This window comes from Molossus molossus, unplaced genomic scaffold (genome assembly GCF_014108415.1).
Source record: "Molossus molossus isolate mMolMol1 unplaced genomic scaffold, mMolMol1.p scaffold_m16_p_18, whole genome shotgun sequence".
Taxonomy (NCBI): domain Eukaryota; kingdom Metazoa; phylum Chordata; class Mammalia; order Chiroptera; family Molossidae; genus Molossus; species Molossus molossus.
The window spans coordinates 28,358,131-28,374,595 of NW_023425353.1; the positions used below are offsets into that span (position 1 = coordinate 28,358,131).

Here is a 16,465-nt window from a genome sequence, read left to right on the forward strand (position 1 = left end):
TTTGGGGAGTACTGGGGAACAAGCTCCATTCCCTGGCTTCTGTGTTTTCCTTCTGTCAACATTCCTGCTTCTCTGCTTGGGGTAAGGTGGACCCCAACAGATTTCTGGTCCAGAGTCCACCACAAACTCCAATGTCCTTTCTTGGTGATTGGGGCAACACACTGGGAGACAGTAAGGAGTGGTGGAGAGTGTGGTGACCAGGGGCAGCCAGGCTCAGCTCCAGCTGGCTGTTGTCAGGAGTAAGTGTAGGTCCACTCTTTTCTAATAGTTTTTCAAGAAAAGTCATAAATCATATACCCTAAGAAACCTGAAACACCAATCAGAAAGAATATATGTACCCCCATGTTCGTAGTAGCACTATTTACAATAGCTAAGATCTGGAAACAGCCCAAATGTCCATCAGTAGACAAATGGATAAAAAAAAAAACTGTGGTACATATACACAATGGAGTACTATGCAGCTATAAGAAAGAAAGATCTCTTATCCTTTGAGACGACAGGGAGGGACCTGGAGAGTATTATGCTAAGCAAAACAAGCCAAGCAGAGAAAGACAAATATCATATGATCTCACTTAGTTGTGGAATATAATGAACATAACAGTCTGAAGAATGGAGTAGTCCCAGAGACATGGAAGTGGAATACAGACTGACAATCCCCAGAAGAGGGGATGGTGGGGGAGAGGTAAACCACAGAACTTATATGCAGTATGCATGAACAATGGACATGGACAACAAAGCTGGGCACAGGGCGGGGAGGGAGAAGGTGGGGGGAACCAAGGGGGAAAAAGGGAGAAACATCTGTAACAAAAATAAATAAATTAATTAATAATAAAAAAAAGGAAAAGTCATAAATCTACATTTTTCTTGAGTTCTCCTGGTTTTTAAATGTTGGTTATTCAGAGTTTAAAAAAACAACAAAAACTGTAGAGTCATACAAAACAATCTGTAAACTGGTGGTGACCCACAGATTACCAGTTTTGGCTTTCTGAAAACTGTCCTCCTCCCCCACGGTACAGATGAGGAAACTGAGGCCCAGAGAGCGGGAGGCATTTGCTAGAGGTGACGCAGTTAAGATCAGAACCCAGATCCTACTTGTCCCCTAGTTTCTCCCTCTCTCACTCTACCTCTTTCTTCCTCCTTTTCTCCCTTTCTGTCTCCATCTCTGTGTCTTTCTGTCTCTTTGATGTGTATCTGCTCTGTATCTCTCTGTTTCTCTCTGTATGCATCTCTCAGTCTTGATCTCCTATTCTCTCCCATGTATCTCTTTTTGATTGTGTGACTCTGTGTCTCTCTGACTCTTTGTCCGCTACACGAATGTTCTCTTAGACAACCGACCTTCAGAGCTGGGTACAGAAGTGACCCCGCACCAGCGCCCCATCCTGCAGCTTGTGTCAGCTCACTCTCCCTCCCTCCTCACCACCCCCGCCCCAGATTTCCGGTGGAGCCCGAAGGCAGGCGGGCCGGCGGGCGGGGTACTAGCGGAGCTGGTTGCCGTCAGCACCCCTTCCCGGTGGCCGCGACCCCTCCCCGCTGACCTCACCCGTTCCGCTGCCTGGAGCGGATATAAGCAGCGTCCCGCGGAGCAGCGGGCGCTGGTGTCCGCGGTCCTGCCAGCGCTCTGGAACTCCTGACCCGCAGCCTCCATACCCTGAAACTTGGGACTAGCCACCCCAGGATCCCGGACCGGTCCCGCGGAGCTCTCGCCCCGCAGGTAACCACCTTCGTCCCTCTCCTCCTGCAGGCGGGGTCCGGGAAAGGGGGCCCCCTCCTCTCCCTCTCCAGTGCGTCCCAGGAGAAGCCGCTGCATCTGCACGCAGGTGGGGCGCTGCGTTCGTACCGGTCTTCCTTGTCTCTGGTACACTAGTGGCAGTCGCTGCCTTGCACTCACGTCCCGGCATCTGGGCGTCGCATGAAAGATTTGCTAACCCAGCACTGCCTGGCAGCCAGCAGCAGGTCCGCGCCGGGACCCTGAGTCGCAACTCGGCAGTCAGGGCGGCAGCGTGAGAGCCCGGGAATTCGAATTCGAATCCCGACGTTAGAAACTGAATTTTCGAATCGAATTTAGAATCGAATTTGACTTTAGAATCTCAGTGTCTGCGCCAGAAATTAGCGTTGTAATTAACTTTGAAATTAGGATCTTAGCGTCAGAATTCGATTCCTAATTTAGTCATAGAATTTTAGCATTAGAAATAGGATCTTAGCGTTGGAATTAGAACGTTGGCGAAGGAGTGTTGGAATTAGAATGTAGCTTTGGGAACCTTGGGAAGAACCTTAGCCTGAGGCGCGGCAGTGAGCATCCTGGCGCTGCAGACTTGGTTATACTCCTGCAAGGTCTGCCCCAGCTCCGAGGAACACTGAGCAGTGGCGGTGGCAACCGGGTTCCCACAGCCTCCTGGCTGGTGCAGGCAGAACTGGGCGCGGGCAGGCGCTCCAAGCTTCTCTATGGGTGAGGACACCTAGAGCTGGAGTCAGATCCTCCCTCTGCCCCAGCCCCTCTACTCCCTGGTGGCAGGTGGCCCTGCTCCCGAAAGGTATAGTTTAAAGGGTTTGTTACTCTGGTCTCAGGGACCCGCTGAGACAGGAGAGAAGGAGATGCAGCGGACTGGGAGGGGGGCTCAGCGCGCTTATGCTGTCTGTCCTCCCGACCCCAGACGCCACGATGCCTGGCCCTTGGTTGCTGCTCGCCATAGCTTTGACCCTGACCCTGACCGGTGTCCCTGGAGGCCGCGCACAGCCCGAGATGGACCAGCAGGAGGCTGCGGTGGCTGCAGAACACCCTGGCCTGGACGCCCTCCTGCGTCAGACTGAGCGCCTCCTCCTTCTCCGGGAGGACCTCCAGCGGCTGCGAGGGGACCAGGGAAATCGTGAGTCAGGTGAGAGGCGGGGCTGTCCGAGTGAGATGAGGCTGAGGAGAGGGCTGGGGGGAACCCAGAGCAGAAGAGAGGGGGCGACTTGGTAATCTAACCTGTTGCTCAGAAACTCTTATTGGCCACACCCTCCGCAGGGTCCTTGGTTGACCCTTTACTGGGACCAGATTCCTCTTGCATCTCAGTCGGGGAATATTTCACAGAAAGCATACTTTCGGTGGGGAAGATTCTGTGCTGGGGAGAGAGAGTCTGAGTGTTTACTACTTATGAGACAAATATATGCCAGGTACTCACTGTTCTAAACACTTCAAACACCTTGTCACACTATTTGATCTTCCTAACAAACTTATAGACAGGTACTGTCATTATCCTCATTTTACACAGAAGAAAACTGAGGCTCAGAGAGTTTGAGTAAGTTGCTTTATGGTCACTTAAGCAGAGTGGCAGAGTTGGATTGGAACTAGAAGTCATGTCTTTGACCATCTGTGTGAGTGTGTCTGTGAGTCCTCAGAGACAGATGCAAGGCCATACCCCTGGGTGAGTGCTGCAGGAATTTCTACCTTGACTGGGAGGAAAGCTGGATTAGGCACTCAGGGGTCAGGGGGTCCATCACTGGCCTCTTTCCTTCCACAGAGTCCCAGGTCTTTCAGTCCAACTGGCTCTCCAAGCGTCAGCATCCAGGCAAAAGAGAGGAGGAGGCAGAAGAGGGAGTTGAAGAGGAGGAGGAAGAGGGAGGGGCTGTGGGGCCCCACAAACGGCAGCACCCAGGCCGGCGGGAGGATGCAGCTATGTGGTCAGTGGATGTTACCCAACAGAAACGGCAGCACCCTGGCCGGCGCTCCTCCTGGCTGGAGTATACTTTCACCAAGAGGCAGCACCCAGGCAGAAGGCTAGTGGATCCCAAGGCCCAAAGGAACTGGGAAGAGGAGGAGGAGGAAGAAGAAGAGGAGCAGGAGGGAGAGCTGATGCCTGAGAAACGCCAGCATCCTGGCAAGAGAGCCTTGGGAGGCCCATGTGGGCTCCAGGGAGCCTGTGGTCAAGCCAGCCTCCTGCTGGGGCTCCTGGATGACCTGGGCAGGAGCCAGGGGTCAGAAGAGAAGCGGCAGCACCCTGGGCGGCGGGTGGCCTGGGCCAGGGAGCCCCTGGAAAAGTGAGCCCAGTTTTTCATTAAGTTGAGTTTGGGGTCTGAGAATGTCTTGAGCCCTTGTGTGCCCTATCCCTTTGTGATCCTTCTTTTCCTCCTTCTTAGATCCCTGATCATAGACCTGAGCCCCCCTGTATGCACACACCCAAATCCCTGGCCTTGCTCCTCTCCTTCAGGGACATGAGAAAGCCATCCCATGAGTTAAAACCCCATATTACTCCACTTTGCATCACTGGCAAGGGGTCAGATCCCAGAGACCCTCTCCCACCCCGCAGGCCTGCTCCCCTGCCTTAGCCCTGGCTAAGATGACCCTTCTGTGTCTTCTAAGGGATTCCCAGAGAGGGGCAGAATGCCTTTGGGGCAAGCAAGGAGGGGTGAATTGAAGCAGTGATGTCCAAATCTAGCTTCCATCCCCCACCCCATGTGTCAGAATTCACCACATGTAAACTTGCCCCCAGAACCCAGGATCTCCTCTCCTTCTTGGGTTTCTTGAATGGGTGTGTGTGTGTGTGTGTGCATGTGTGTGTGTGTGTGAGCACCTGATCCACAGCTGTGTTCTGCTTGTGAGAAGCATTTTAGGTGGAGATCCCCTGTGGTGCTGTGTTGTGCGGTAGCTGTGGAATAAATGTGTGTGGGGGATATGTAAACATCACCCTGGAAGTTGTGGGATAAATGTGTGTGGGGGAATATGTAAATATCATCCTGGATGTTATGGCTTGTATATAACCTGCTAGACACCTTCTCCTTGTCAATAACAATTATCCTAAAGATAATAAAACACACATCTAGATAATCATGGAGCTCTGTGGTTGTGGTTCTGTCTCAGCTGATGTGGGGTTTCTCTTCAGCATCAAGAGGGGCCAATCGATGTTCTCCCTCATTGATGTTTCTATCTCTCTCTCCCTCCCTATTACTTCCTCTTTCTCTCTAAAATCAATAAAGGGGGGGGAGGGGGCAGGACTAGAGCTCCCCAGCTCTGCTAAGAAGGGAACTAAGGACCCTGGGGATGAAAAGTCCTCTCCACTGCCCCCATCTCAGAACAAGCTTGGGAGGTGAACAGGGACTCTGAAACCCATTTGACTCAAACCAGGGGACTTCTGGGGCCAGGGAGGGAGGCAGGCTGGGTGCAGGACAAGAAGGAGTAGTGGGGACTGGGGCAAACTGAATAGGTCATCTAAAGGCACTTAAATTCAATCGCAGAAAAATAAAAAACAAAACCAACAACAAAATTCCAGTTACTGGGGCTTTATTGTGAGTCAATGCCAGGCATTATGGCTTTATTCTTAAGCCTATGTGCTGCTCCCTGTATCCCCTCTCACACACATGACTTTTGCTCAGACTAAGATGCTGTGGCAGAGATGGTCTATGTGTTTCCCTATATTTCCCGGCCTCCCTCACAGTTGGGGTGGAGTCATATGACTAGCCCTAGCCAATGGGCTGTGAAGGGACGGGTGTCACTCCTGGGCTGAGACCATTAGAATCCATGAACTTTCTTTACCCTTTTCTTCCTGCCACCAAAGCCTGGGAGACCACATGTTGAAATGGCAGAGGGATTCCAGACCCTGGAATCACCAGACAGAAGTTAGGCCCTGTTCACACACGTCAGCCTTCTTATGTGCAAGAAATAAACTTGTATTGTATTAAGTCACTGGGATTAAAGGGTTTATTTGTTATTGTAGCTAAACTTGGCCAATTCTGACTAACATAAATTGTTCTCTTTCCATTAAAGTCCTTCTCATCTTTCTCTTTGCATATGTTTCTGCCTTCATCAAAGCTGCCTAGGTCAGGGCCTGGCACAAAGTAGGTGCTCCATAAATATTTGTTGAATGGATGTTGAAAGCTTCAAGTCACTTCTATTTTAGTTCCCTAGCCTGACTTCTCCAGGCTCCCTCCCCTTAAGGGAGTCCCCATCCAGTGGGGAGACAGAGAAGTAAACAGATGATGGCCAATTAGTGTGAGAAGTATTGATTTTGGTGAGCAAAGCACACAAGGAAAACATGGATGAGGGATGGTTGGGCAAAGTAGGCTTTCTGGAGGAGGAAACATCCAAGTTGAACCAAAGGATAAATACGAGGAAAAACATTTTGAGCAGAAGGAAAGAGCATTAACAAAGGCCCCATGGAAAGAAATAACACGATCTTGGAGTTGCTAACATTTGAAATTTGGCGTGTTGTGGACCCTCCCTCCCCACCACTTCCCACCACCCCGTTGTTTAGACCAGGTATTGTGCCTTATCCTGTTCTCCCCCTCATCCTGGTTCAGTCCAGATCCCACACAGTCACTCTAATTGTCACAGCCTAGAAGCATTAAAAAAGTGGGTTTTGAGGTGGAACTGAGGACGCCTTTCTGGGGAAAGGAACACTTGGGTTAGTTTTGAAGGATAAAAGAAAAAAAAAAATTCCCAAGTATTTCTTCTGGGGCCAGACATCGGGAAAAGCACTTTTACATCCACTGCACATAGTAGGTAATTTGTGACTATCTGTTGAATGAATGAATTTACCCATTATAGTCATCCCCAGTTTATAGAAAAGTAACTAAAAAAGAAGTAAGGCGACTTTTCTAAGCTCAAGAGTCAGAAACTATGCCTCTGATCTCCTATCATCCAATTTTTACCATGTCCTAGACACACCTCAAATCTACCCATTTACTTCCAGGTCCTCTGCCACCACCCTGCTCCTGGACACCATCATCCTTCATCTCAAGACTACAGTGGCCTACCCGACTGGTGTGGCTCAGTGGCTGAGCGTCGACCCATGCACCAAGAGGTTGCTGGTTCGATTTCCAGTCAGGGCACATGCCCAGGCTGTGGGCCAAATCCCAAGTGGGGGGCATGCAGGAGGCGGCCAATCGATGTTCTCTCTCTTCGATGTTTCTATCTCTCTGTCCTTCTCCCTTCCTCTCTCTAAAATCAATAAAAAAAAAGAAAAAGAAAAAAGAAAAGACTACAGTGGCCTTTTCACTGTCTCTGGCTTCCACTGTTGTCCTGCACAGCCAGAGGGACCTTCTTGAGATACAAATCTGACCATGGCAACCATCCTGCTTAAGGCCTCTCAGTGGCTTCCATTTCACCTAGGATAAAATTCAAACTCCTTCCCATGGCCCACCCAAGGGGCCTCTTTTTTTTTTTTTTTTTTGGATATTTTGTTCAGATAGAGTGGGAGGGAGAGAGAGAGAGAGAGAGAGAAACATCGATGTGAAAGGGACACATCGAATAGTTGCCACCCACACAACCCAACCAGGGCCGGGGACAAACTGCAACCGAGGTACATGCCCCTAGAGGGAACCGAACCCAGGTCTCTCGGGACCGCAGGCCGATGCTCTAACCGTTGAGCCAAACCGGCCAGGGTAAGGGGCCTCTTTTTTGTTTCCTGAACAGATCTTAGGGTCTTTGTTCATGTTATTCCCTCTGCCTAAAGCCCTCTTTTCTCCTACTTCTCATATTCCCCACAGTGCCTGCTAAGGTGGTTTTCTGTATTGTGGAGGTTGGAAAGCAAAGACTACATTTCCCATACTCTCTTGCAGCTAGACACTCTCATGTGAGACTTAGAAGGCTGCTTTGAGACTGACAACCCTCAGAAAAGGGGGTGGTGGAGGGTAGGAAGAGATAAACCACAGAACATATATGCATGTATGCATAACCAATGGACATGGACAACAAAACCGGGGATGGGGTGGGGGTGGGGGATGAAGAGGAGGGTGTCAATGGGGTAAAAAAGGAGAAACATCTGTAACAAAAATAAAATTAAAAAATAAAACAGAAGGCTGCTTTGACTGTTTCTGCTGCGTGGTGTTTCTGCAGCAGTTTTCTGGTGTCCAACTCTGGGAATATCTAGAGTCAGTTGCTAATAACAGCTTTCTGGCCAGCTTCACAGCTACTGTAGTATGTCCCCTTTTATTTCTTTTCTTTTTAAGCAACTTATTTTTATTATTTAAAAACTTTATTTTCTATATTATAATATTTATTCATTTCAGGTATACAATTCAATAATTTTCAGTAAATTTACCTAGTATTATAACCATGACCATAAATCAGTTTTAGAACATTTTCAGAACCCCATTTGCCCATTTACAATTACTCTTTCTCCTCACTGTCTGCCCCAGGCAACCACCAACTATATTCTCTATATAAATTTGCTTTTTATCCCTGGCCGGGTTGCTTAGTTGGTTGAAGCGTCATCCCGTGCACCAAATGTTTGTGGGTTTAATTCCTGGTCAGGGCACATGCCTAGGTTTAGGGTTTCACTCCTAGACGGGGCATGTATGGGGGGCAACCAATTGATGTTTCTTTCTCACATGGATGTCTTTTTCTCTCTCTCTCCCTTCTACTTTCTCTAAAAATCAATAAAAACATTTAAACAATAAAAATCAATAAAAATAATCCTCAGGTGCAGATTTTAAAAGTTTTTGCCTTTTCTAGTCCTTTTATACAAATAGAATCATATAATATGCGGTTTCTTGTCCTGTCTTCTGCCAATTAGCATAATGTCTTAAGATTCATTCATGCCCTGGTCAGTTTGGCTCAGTGGTTAGAGTGTCGGCCCGCGGACCAGAGAGACCTGGGTTCAGTTCCCGCTAAGGGCACGTATCTCGGTTGCAGTTTGTTCCCGGCCCTGGTTGGGGTCGTGTGGGTGGCAGCTAGTCAGTGTGTCTCTCTCTCATGTCGATGTTTCTCTTTCTCTCTTCCTGCTCTATCAAAAGATAAATGCAAAAAGTTCTCGGGTGAGGATGAAAGAAAAAAAGAAAAAAGAAAAGAATCGTTCATGATGTAGCATCATGTTTTAGTAGTTTGTTCCTTTTTATTGGTGTATTCCAGGTAGTGAGCTTCTGAACTCAGTACTCCCTATGCAGCCTCCTCTTATCCCACCGTCCTCATTGGAAGCAGAGAAACAGCTTCCCTGGCAGTTTGCTTCTGGGTGTCATTCTACAGGTCTGCTCCCCAAGCCCTTTGATAATTTTATAAGTGTCTAATTCCAAGAGCAATAGTCAAAATATTCAAAAACTGGTACAACACAGCTATCAGCCCATCAGATCACATGTCCGTCAGGATAGATGGATTCTGACACACCTGTGAGGCCACAGCAGTACAAGGAGCTAAATACTTGCTGTGTTCACCCTTTTCATTTAATATTTCCAAAATGGTTTCTGTTTGCTCTGCTGGATCCTGATGACTCACACTAGGTGACTCCTCCTCCTCCTTAGTTGTTACTTCACACAACACTTCGTGGGGTGTGGCACTGCATCCCGCTCCTTCCTTGCAGCTGTCCCAGTTTGGAAACATGTCTGTTTTAGGTTGGGTTCACCAAGCAGCAGACCCTGAGTGAGACAGGATTTGAGTGCAAGTAGTTTACTAGAGTGATCCCAGGAAGCACTGGTCTGGGAGTGGGGGAGTGATTCAGGGAAGGGAAAGAAGTGAACAGAGCATGCATTAGAGAGCAGGTTTTCCTTGGGAAATTGTAGAACAGGCCTCAGAGTTGCCCCGCTCCACAGGGTGAGGAAACTGGACATTTCTTTTGATTTCCATCGATCAGGAGCTGAGGGCTGCTCCTGGGGATGTGAACGCCCTGGCACTTCCAGCCTGCCCTGTGCCGTGACCACAAGTAGGCCCTTAGGTGAAGGATTTCCCGATAACATTGTGTGTACCGCAAAGGTGACAGTGGAGGGGACAGAGTAAGGTACCAGCAGCATCTGCCACAGTCTTCTTGGGCTATTTTTTCATAAATGGCTCCTCCTTCACCAAACTCTGTGCTCCATGAAGCCGACCACTGCTACCCCTGGCACTGAGGACAGTAAACAGTGTTGGGTGTATGAATGAAGGCCACATGAGTGAAGGTGGAGCTGAGATTTGCAACTAGGGCTTCCTTAATCGCCGGGCCTGAGAGGGAGGTGGTGTGGCAAACCCAAGAGTTGTAGGGCGCTATGCAGTCACTAAAAACCTGCGAAGCTGGCCCCAAAGAAGGCCACGGAGCTGACAGTTAATGTTGCAACCCAGAGTAACATCTACCCAATACTCTGCCTTTTAAAATACTTCAGAGGTCACCAAATGGCCCTCTTCAGGTGCCAGTTTTCATCTCTGCACAGTATCACCTAGAACCCACTATGTGTAGGACCCTGTGCAAGGCACTCTCCACCCTCCATTGGTACCCCCACTTTATTTCTTAGGGAAGTGAAGAGACTTTCCTAAAGCTGAACGTCTTGCGTGGATAGCACCACTGGTCTTACTCTGGTTCTGTAAGACTCCAAGTCCAGTGGTCTTTCCTCTACTCCTGCTATTCCTGACTCAGGCAGCTTTAAAAAGCTGGGAAACATTTCTTTAAGGAACTGCTTCTCATGAATCCAGTGAAGCAGCCTGTTCTGCTTTGCTATAAAATATCCCAATATCACAACTTCCTCTAATAGTCTCTTTAATTAATCCTTTCTACAAACCGTATTTTGATTAATTAAATGCAATCAGAGGACTGGTTTGCCAAGAGACTCAGTTCCTGCTTGGGCCTCTTGGGTGGCATGAGAACATGTAGGGCTTCTTACCTGAAGGATGTTGGCAATTAGAGCCCATTTCGATTGGCCGATATGAGCTGACTGCCTTGGAGAACATCAATTAGCTGAGCGGTGAAATTGTTCTGAGAGTTACGGGTTACCAAGGGGACCCGTGGTCAATGCCAGAATTTAAGTGACTCTTGTCTTCGGGTATCAGCTTCCCTGAATCATGGCCACGTTCTGAGCCTGGTAATTATTGGCAGGCTGATTAGGCCTCGTCCATTATGAAGAGTGACTTCCTAATCACCAGCTGCTGGGGAGGAGCGCTTCCCGGCACCAATGTGGTATACCCAGAGGAGGCACCAGAGGCTGGCAGGCACCCATGGGCACAATTGCTTTGGGCCTGTGGCTGGAGAGATGGCACAGGGCACACACTGGGCTCAACCTAGTTTCCCTTCGGAGATGCATAGGGTCTCAGGCCATTCTTGAGTGGTTGAATATTGTCTCTGAAGGGATGCCTGGCTTAGGAAGAAAAGGGAGCCCCTAGTAGTGCCAGACTCAGACCTAATTATCATAACAGTGGGTGTTTACTGAACACTTACTATGTGCCATGCACTGCTCTAACCACTCCACAGGAAGCAAGTCATTCAGACCTTTCTAGGAGGAAACCGAGGCACAGAGAGGTTAGGTGATTTGCGCACACATTTGAGGTTTACCTTCAGACAGTTGAATAGCTATAGAGTGCTGGCTTCCATGCTTTATGTACACTGGTGCTTCCCAAGTGCTCTGAAGATCCCTAGGATCCTAAGACCATTCTAGGGGATCTATAAGATCTTCACTTTACTAACTACATATCTGCGTGAGGCCAGGTTTTCTTCATCTACTTCAACCAAAATAGAATCTGTTGATTAAATACAGAAGCTGATAAGAGCATCCAGGTGTCACCCTGGCCAGTGTGACTCAGTGGATAGAGCATCGGCTTGCATACCAAAGGATCACGGGTTTGATCTCCGGCCTGGCTCTGTCAGGATGCAAGTGGGAGGCAACCAATTGATGTGTTTCTCTCACATCAATGTTTTGGGTTTTTTTCTCTCTCTCCCACCCCCTCCCTTCCACTCTCTTTAAAAATCCCTTCCACTTTCTCTAAAAATCAATAGAGAAAATATCCTCAGATGAGGATTAACAAAAGAGAAAGAGAGAGAGAGAGAGAAAATCCAGATGTCTTCTATTGTCAGACATTTAAAAAATTTGTAAATATGTAAACCAACTCTTCTCTCTAAATTGTTTTCTTTTTTGGAAATTATATTTTTCATAAAAAGATCTTACTTATCTTAGCATATACTGGATTAATTAGTTACTATTTAATGAACAAATAAATATTTTTAAAATTCTCATTTTAATTTCTAATATGGCAAATACCAACAGACACATTTTTTAAAAGCATAAAGAGATCAAGATTGAGAAGTGTTGCTATACACTATCATAAGAACAGATAGTTAGCATTCCTGTGTGCTTGGCACTCTTCTAAGTGCCTTATGTATTTTGACGTATTTAGTCTTCACACCAGGAAGTAACCATTATAATTATCCCACAAGGAAACAAAGGCATGAAGAAGTTAAGTCTCTTGGCCAAAGCCATACAGCTGGGACATGGCAGAGCTCAGCCACCAGCCCATGCCTCCAGGTTCTGGAGCCTGTCCTCTTTTTTTTTTCTTGTTAATCCTCACTCCAGGATACCTTGATTTCCAGAGAGAGTGGAAAGAAGGGAGGGAGGGAGAGACAGTGACAGAGATTTCAACGTGAGAGAGACACATTGACTGGTTGCCTCTCACAAGTAGCCAGACCAAGGCTGAGAATCAAACTTGCAACCCAGGTACGTGCCCTTGACCAGGAATCAAACTTGCAACCTTTTGATGCCTGTGCCGACACTCTAACCACTGAGCCACACTGGGTAGAGCTAGAGGCCTGTTCTCTTAGCCAAGGTTCTACACCCTACTTCTAGGCAGCACCCTACTTCTACTCCCTACTTACTGGGAGGCATCTGAGCTAATAGCTTACCTGTTTTGATGGCATCATCCTAAGTTGCCCATGATAAGGTCATTTCTGCACAGAGAGATGTGGTGCTTTGCCCAGATCACTAAGCAAGGATGGGGGCTCCTTACTCACCAGCTCAAAGCTGGACCCAGGCGCCACCTCCCAACCCCTGCCAACGTTATTGGCTCAGGTGTGGGCTAAGCCAGGCCAATGAGTGTCAGCTCCAAGACTTCTGTTGAAATTTTTAGCAAGAGGTTCTCTCTTTCCTTTCCTTGGGATGCTACACTGGTAGGATGTCACACTGGTAGGATGTCAGCCTGGAGCTGCTAGAGGCCATTGCAAGTGCTAGTGCAGGAAAAGAACCTAGTTCAGAATGAAACCAACCAGAAGATAATCAGGAGATGGAAAGAGAGAGGCGGATGTTTGGTGACTTTGAGCATATAGATCCAGTCATACATGATACCTTTAGCCTTTCAGTGAAATGAGCCAATAAATTCCACTTTTACTCAAGTCATTTGTGTTTTTTTCTAATATAACACAAGTTTTCACACAGTCTATACATGTCACACTATTTTAGCATATTTTCAACTGGGGAATATTCCTTCCATTCTCTCACCCTGCCTCCTCCTGCCAACTATTTGCTGAGGTCGCTGCCCAGGTTATAGAGGTATGTTGGGGAGGGCTCCAATCACTGTGTAGTATAGTTTCCCTGTCACCCTTTCCTCCAAAGCCATAACTGCTCTTGTCAATAACTAACATTTCTTAAGGTCCAGTTGGGCACTTTTCTACCTCTGGTCGTTGCTTGATAAGCTCCAGATACTGCCTTCCTTGGCTTTTGGAATTTCCTGTTTGCCCTCCAGACCCCTTCTCTGCCCTGTCCGCATCCAGCAGTCTGATCTCTACAGACGGCTCCATGTAGGTTCCCTGTTCCTCCAGATTCCGGTGTGGTTCAAGAGATCAGAGGCAGGGGGGAGAGGACGGCTGGGGTGCTTCTGCTCCTCTCCTTCCCTGCTGAAGTTTGGGCTTCATTCCTCCTAAGCCACAGCTCCTGTGGGGCTGCCCATCCCCAAAGCCCCAGCCTTCTCTGGGTTCTGGCAACACTGTCCTCTTCCTTGCCCTCGGCCTGCAAGGCTCCTCACTGTTCCTCGCCTTGGGGTGCTGCCCTGTCTCATGTGCTTCTCTTACCTCTGCCCTCCCAGGATAAAAAGTCCCATCATTAAGCTCTCTTTAGGTAACCCTTGAGTGGGAAGCTGTTTCCTGCCACGGCCCTGATGGATACAGCCTTACTAGTATCATAAGAACAGTACCAAAGTGAAGACAGAGGCCAGTCTGGCTTTCGGAATAGTGGAAGACTTTAATAGCCTCCTTATCTCCATTAATACCAAGGGGAAATATTATCATAGCAGCTACATTTACTGAGCACTCACTCTGTGCTGTCCACTGAACTCAGAACTTTACATCTTTTTTTTTTTTATCCTCACCTGAGGACATTTTTCCATTTTTGGTTCAGACAGAGTAGGAGGGAGAGAGAGGAAGGGAGAGAGAGAAACATCAATGTGAAAAGGACACATCGAGTGGCTGCCACCCGCATGACCAACTAGGGCCAGGGACAAACTGCAACCGAGGTACTTGCCCTTAGCGGGAACCAAACCCGGGTCTCTCAGGACCGCAGGCTGATGTTCTAACCGCTGAGCCAAACTGGCCAGGGCAGAACTTTACATCTTTATCACATGTAATCCCTGCAATGATTTTGTCAATTAAGTATTGAGATTATTACCATTTTACTGAGATTCGGAGATGAGAAGACACTTGCCGAAGATCACACAGCTAGTGAGTTGCTAAGCCAAGATTAAAACCCAGTTTTATATGATCTCAAAACCCAGGCTTTTAACCACTACACTACAGATTGTGTGACAGAGTCCAGAGTCTAACTTCAGTTTGAGATTAATTTTATTTTATTTTTAACATTTTTTTCCTTTATTGATTTGAGAGAGAGAGGAAGGAGAGAGCGAGAGAAACATCGATGGTAGAGAATATCGATTGGCCGCCTCTTGCATGCCCATCACCAGGAATCAGGCCCACAACCTGGGCATATGTCCTGACTGGGAATCGAATCGGTGACCTCCTGGTGCATGGGTCAACGCTCAACCGCTGAGCCACACTGGCTGGACCAGTTGGAGACTTAAGTTCTTCTTCGGTCTTGCCTTCCCAGCAGCTTTTCTATTATCACTTGGTATTGCTTCTTAACAGAGCCTTCCTCTTTCTCCACAGCACCAGCTCCTGCTCCCATGTGAGCCTCTCAAACCCAAGCCCAGGGCAACCTCTGGAAGGAGAGAGGGCTCCTCTCCATGTCCCTTCTGTTCCTCTCATGACCCCAAAGCTTGCCTTCTCAACAGGGCTCAGTCTTTATCTGAGGAAAGAGCCGTGCCTTAACATTAACCACAAGAATAGTAATGCTTACGTGAATTGATCACATACAATGCCCCTGCTAGGCAACTTACATGCAGTGTTTCATTTTATTCTCACAAGAAGCTAGGCAATTTAGGTACTACAGTTATCCCATTTTATAGATGGGGAAACTGAGCTCAAAACCGTGTCCAAGCAACCCAGGGATGACTCGTGTCTCTAGTCTTTCTAACACCATATATTTGACTTCTAAGAGGTTCAACCACTATGTAGACATAGTTTCCTAGTGAGTCACAGCTGAGGAAGCAGTTCCTAGAGGTACAGTCACCAGGAATAGGCTGTCTCTGTTCATGTGCCTCACGAGGTCTTGTGTGTTTGAAGTCTTCTACCTAAAGGGCTCTGTGGAGAGGGTCAAGTACTGCAAAAGTGTTAATAACTCAGTTTCGTTTTAGAGACAGCCTGGGTGCTTCTCTCTTCAGAGCTTGTGCATCTGTGCTTCTCTCTAACCCAGTAACTGATTCTATATTTTAAATATTTCAGGAGATTTCTGGTTGAAAAGGGCTGATTGATCACACATGGTTATCTCTTCTTCTTTCTGAATGAACAATCAAGGACATTTTGGGAAAACTTGAAACCCAAACAAGAGACTAAGATAAAGAGGGGAAAAAAGGCCCCAGAGGAAACAGATGATTCTGAAAACAGAAATAGATGTTTAAAAAAACAGAAGAAAGAAAATACTTTCTAATTGATATCTTCAGGCAGATAAGATCAAATATAGCATCCATAAAACGAGTACAAGATGATATAGAATTGAATCAGTCAGGGAACAAGAAAAACTTGGAAATTAAAAATGGGAGCACCAAACACCTTAGAAATTTACCTACCTTTTTTCCATCCCATTGCCCCAGCCTTAAATCAAGGGAAGTTCTTCCTTCTCCCTACCTGGTTTGTTACTATTTCTATTTCCCCATCACGTCTCTTGACTTTTGAATATCCTTCTTTTTGGCTATCAAGGTGATTTTTTAAAACATGAATTTTACTATGATTCCCTGCTTGAAACCCCTGATGACTCTTAATTCCTTCTTGATAAGAGTTTTTCATGTTTAGGACCCATGGCAGACATTGTTAGTTGCCTTTTCAACAAACATTGTTCCCATTTCTTCTTGGTTTTGTTTAGGTATCAAGCAGCCATGCATCTCTAGAGAGGTGAATCTCAATGGATCTAAACCAATCATGAACATTTCATTCTCTTGCCAGTGATCTGTTTAGGGATGTTTGTGTCATCCAGTAAAATATGGGATGTCAGTGGGAAAAGATGGAGACTTTGGGGAAAGATTTCCTTACTGATAAAACAAAGGCACCATGGGAATAAATAATCCTTCCTCTTCTACTTAATGTCATAATGTTCTTAAGTGATATCTGGAACTCTGGCAGCCATTTTGTGACCATGAGGGCACAAGCCTGAGACAGAAGTCAACCCACTGGGGAAGGCAGAGCAGAAAGATAGATTACATCTGAGTCCTTGACAATATCATTGAATC

At 47.2% G+C, this 16,465-nt stretch overlaps 1 protein-coding gene across 1 annotated transcript; it reads left to right on the forward strand.

Moving 5' to 3' along the window:
* Positions 1-2,659: 2,659 nt before the first annotated feature.
* On the forward strand, positions 2,660-4,021 carry TRH (thyrotropin releasing hormone). Its single transcript, XM_036267610.1, has 2 exons — positions 2,660-2,873; positions 3,501-4,021. The coding sequence occupies exons 1-2, from the start codon at positions 2,660-2,662 to the stop codon at positions 4,019-4,021; spliced, it is 735 nt and encodes a 244-aa protein (XP_036123503.1).
* The last annotated feature ends 12,444 nt before the right edge of the window (positions 4,022-16,465 follow it).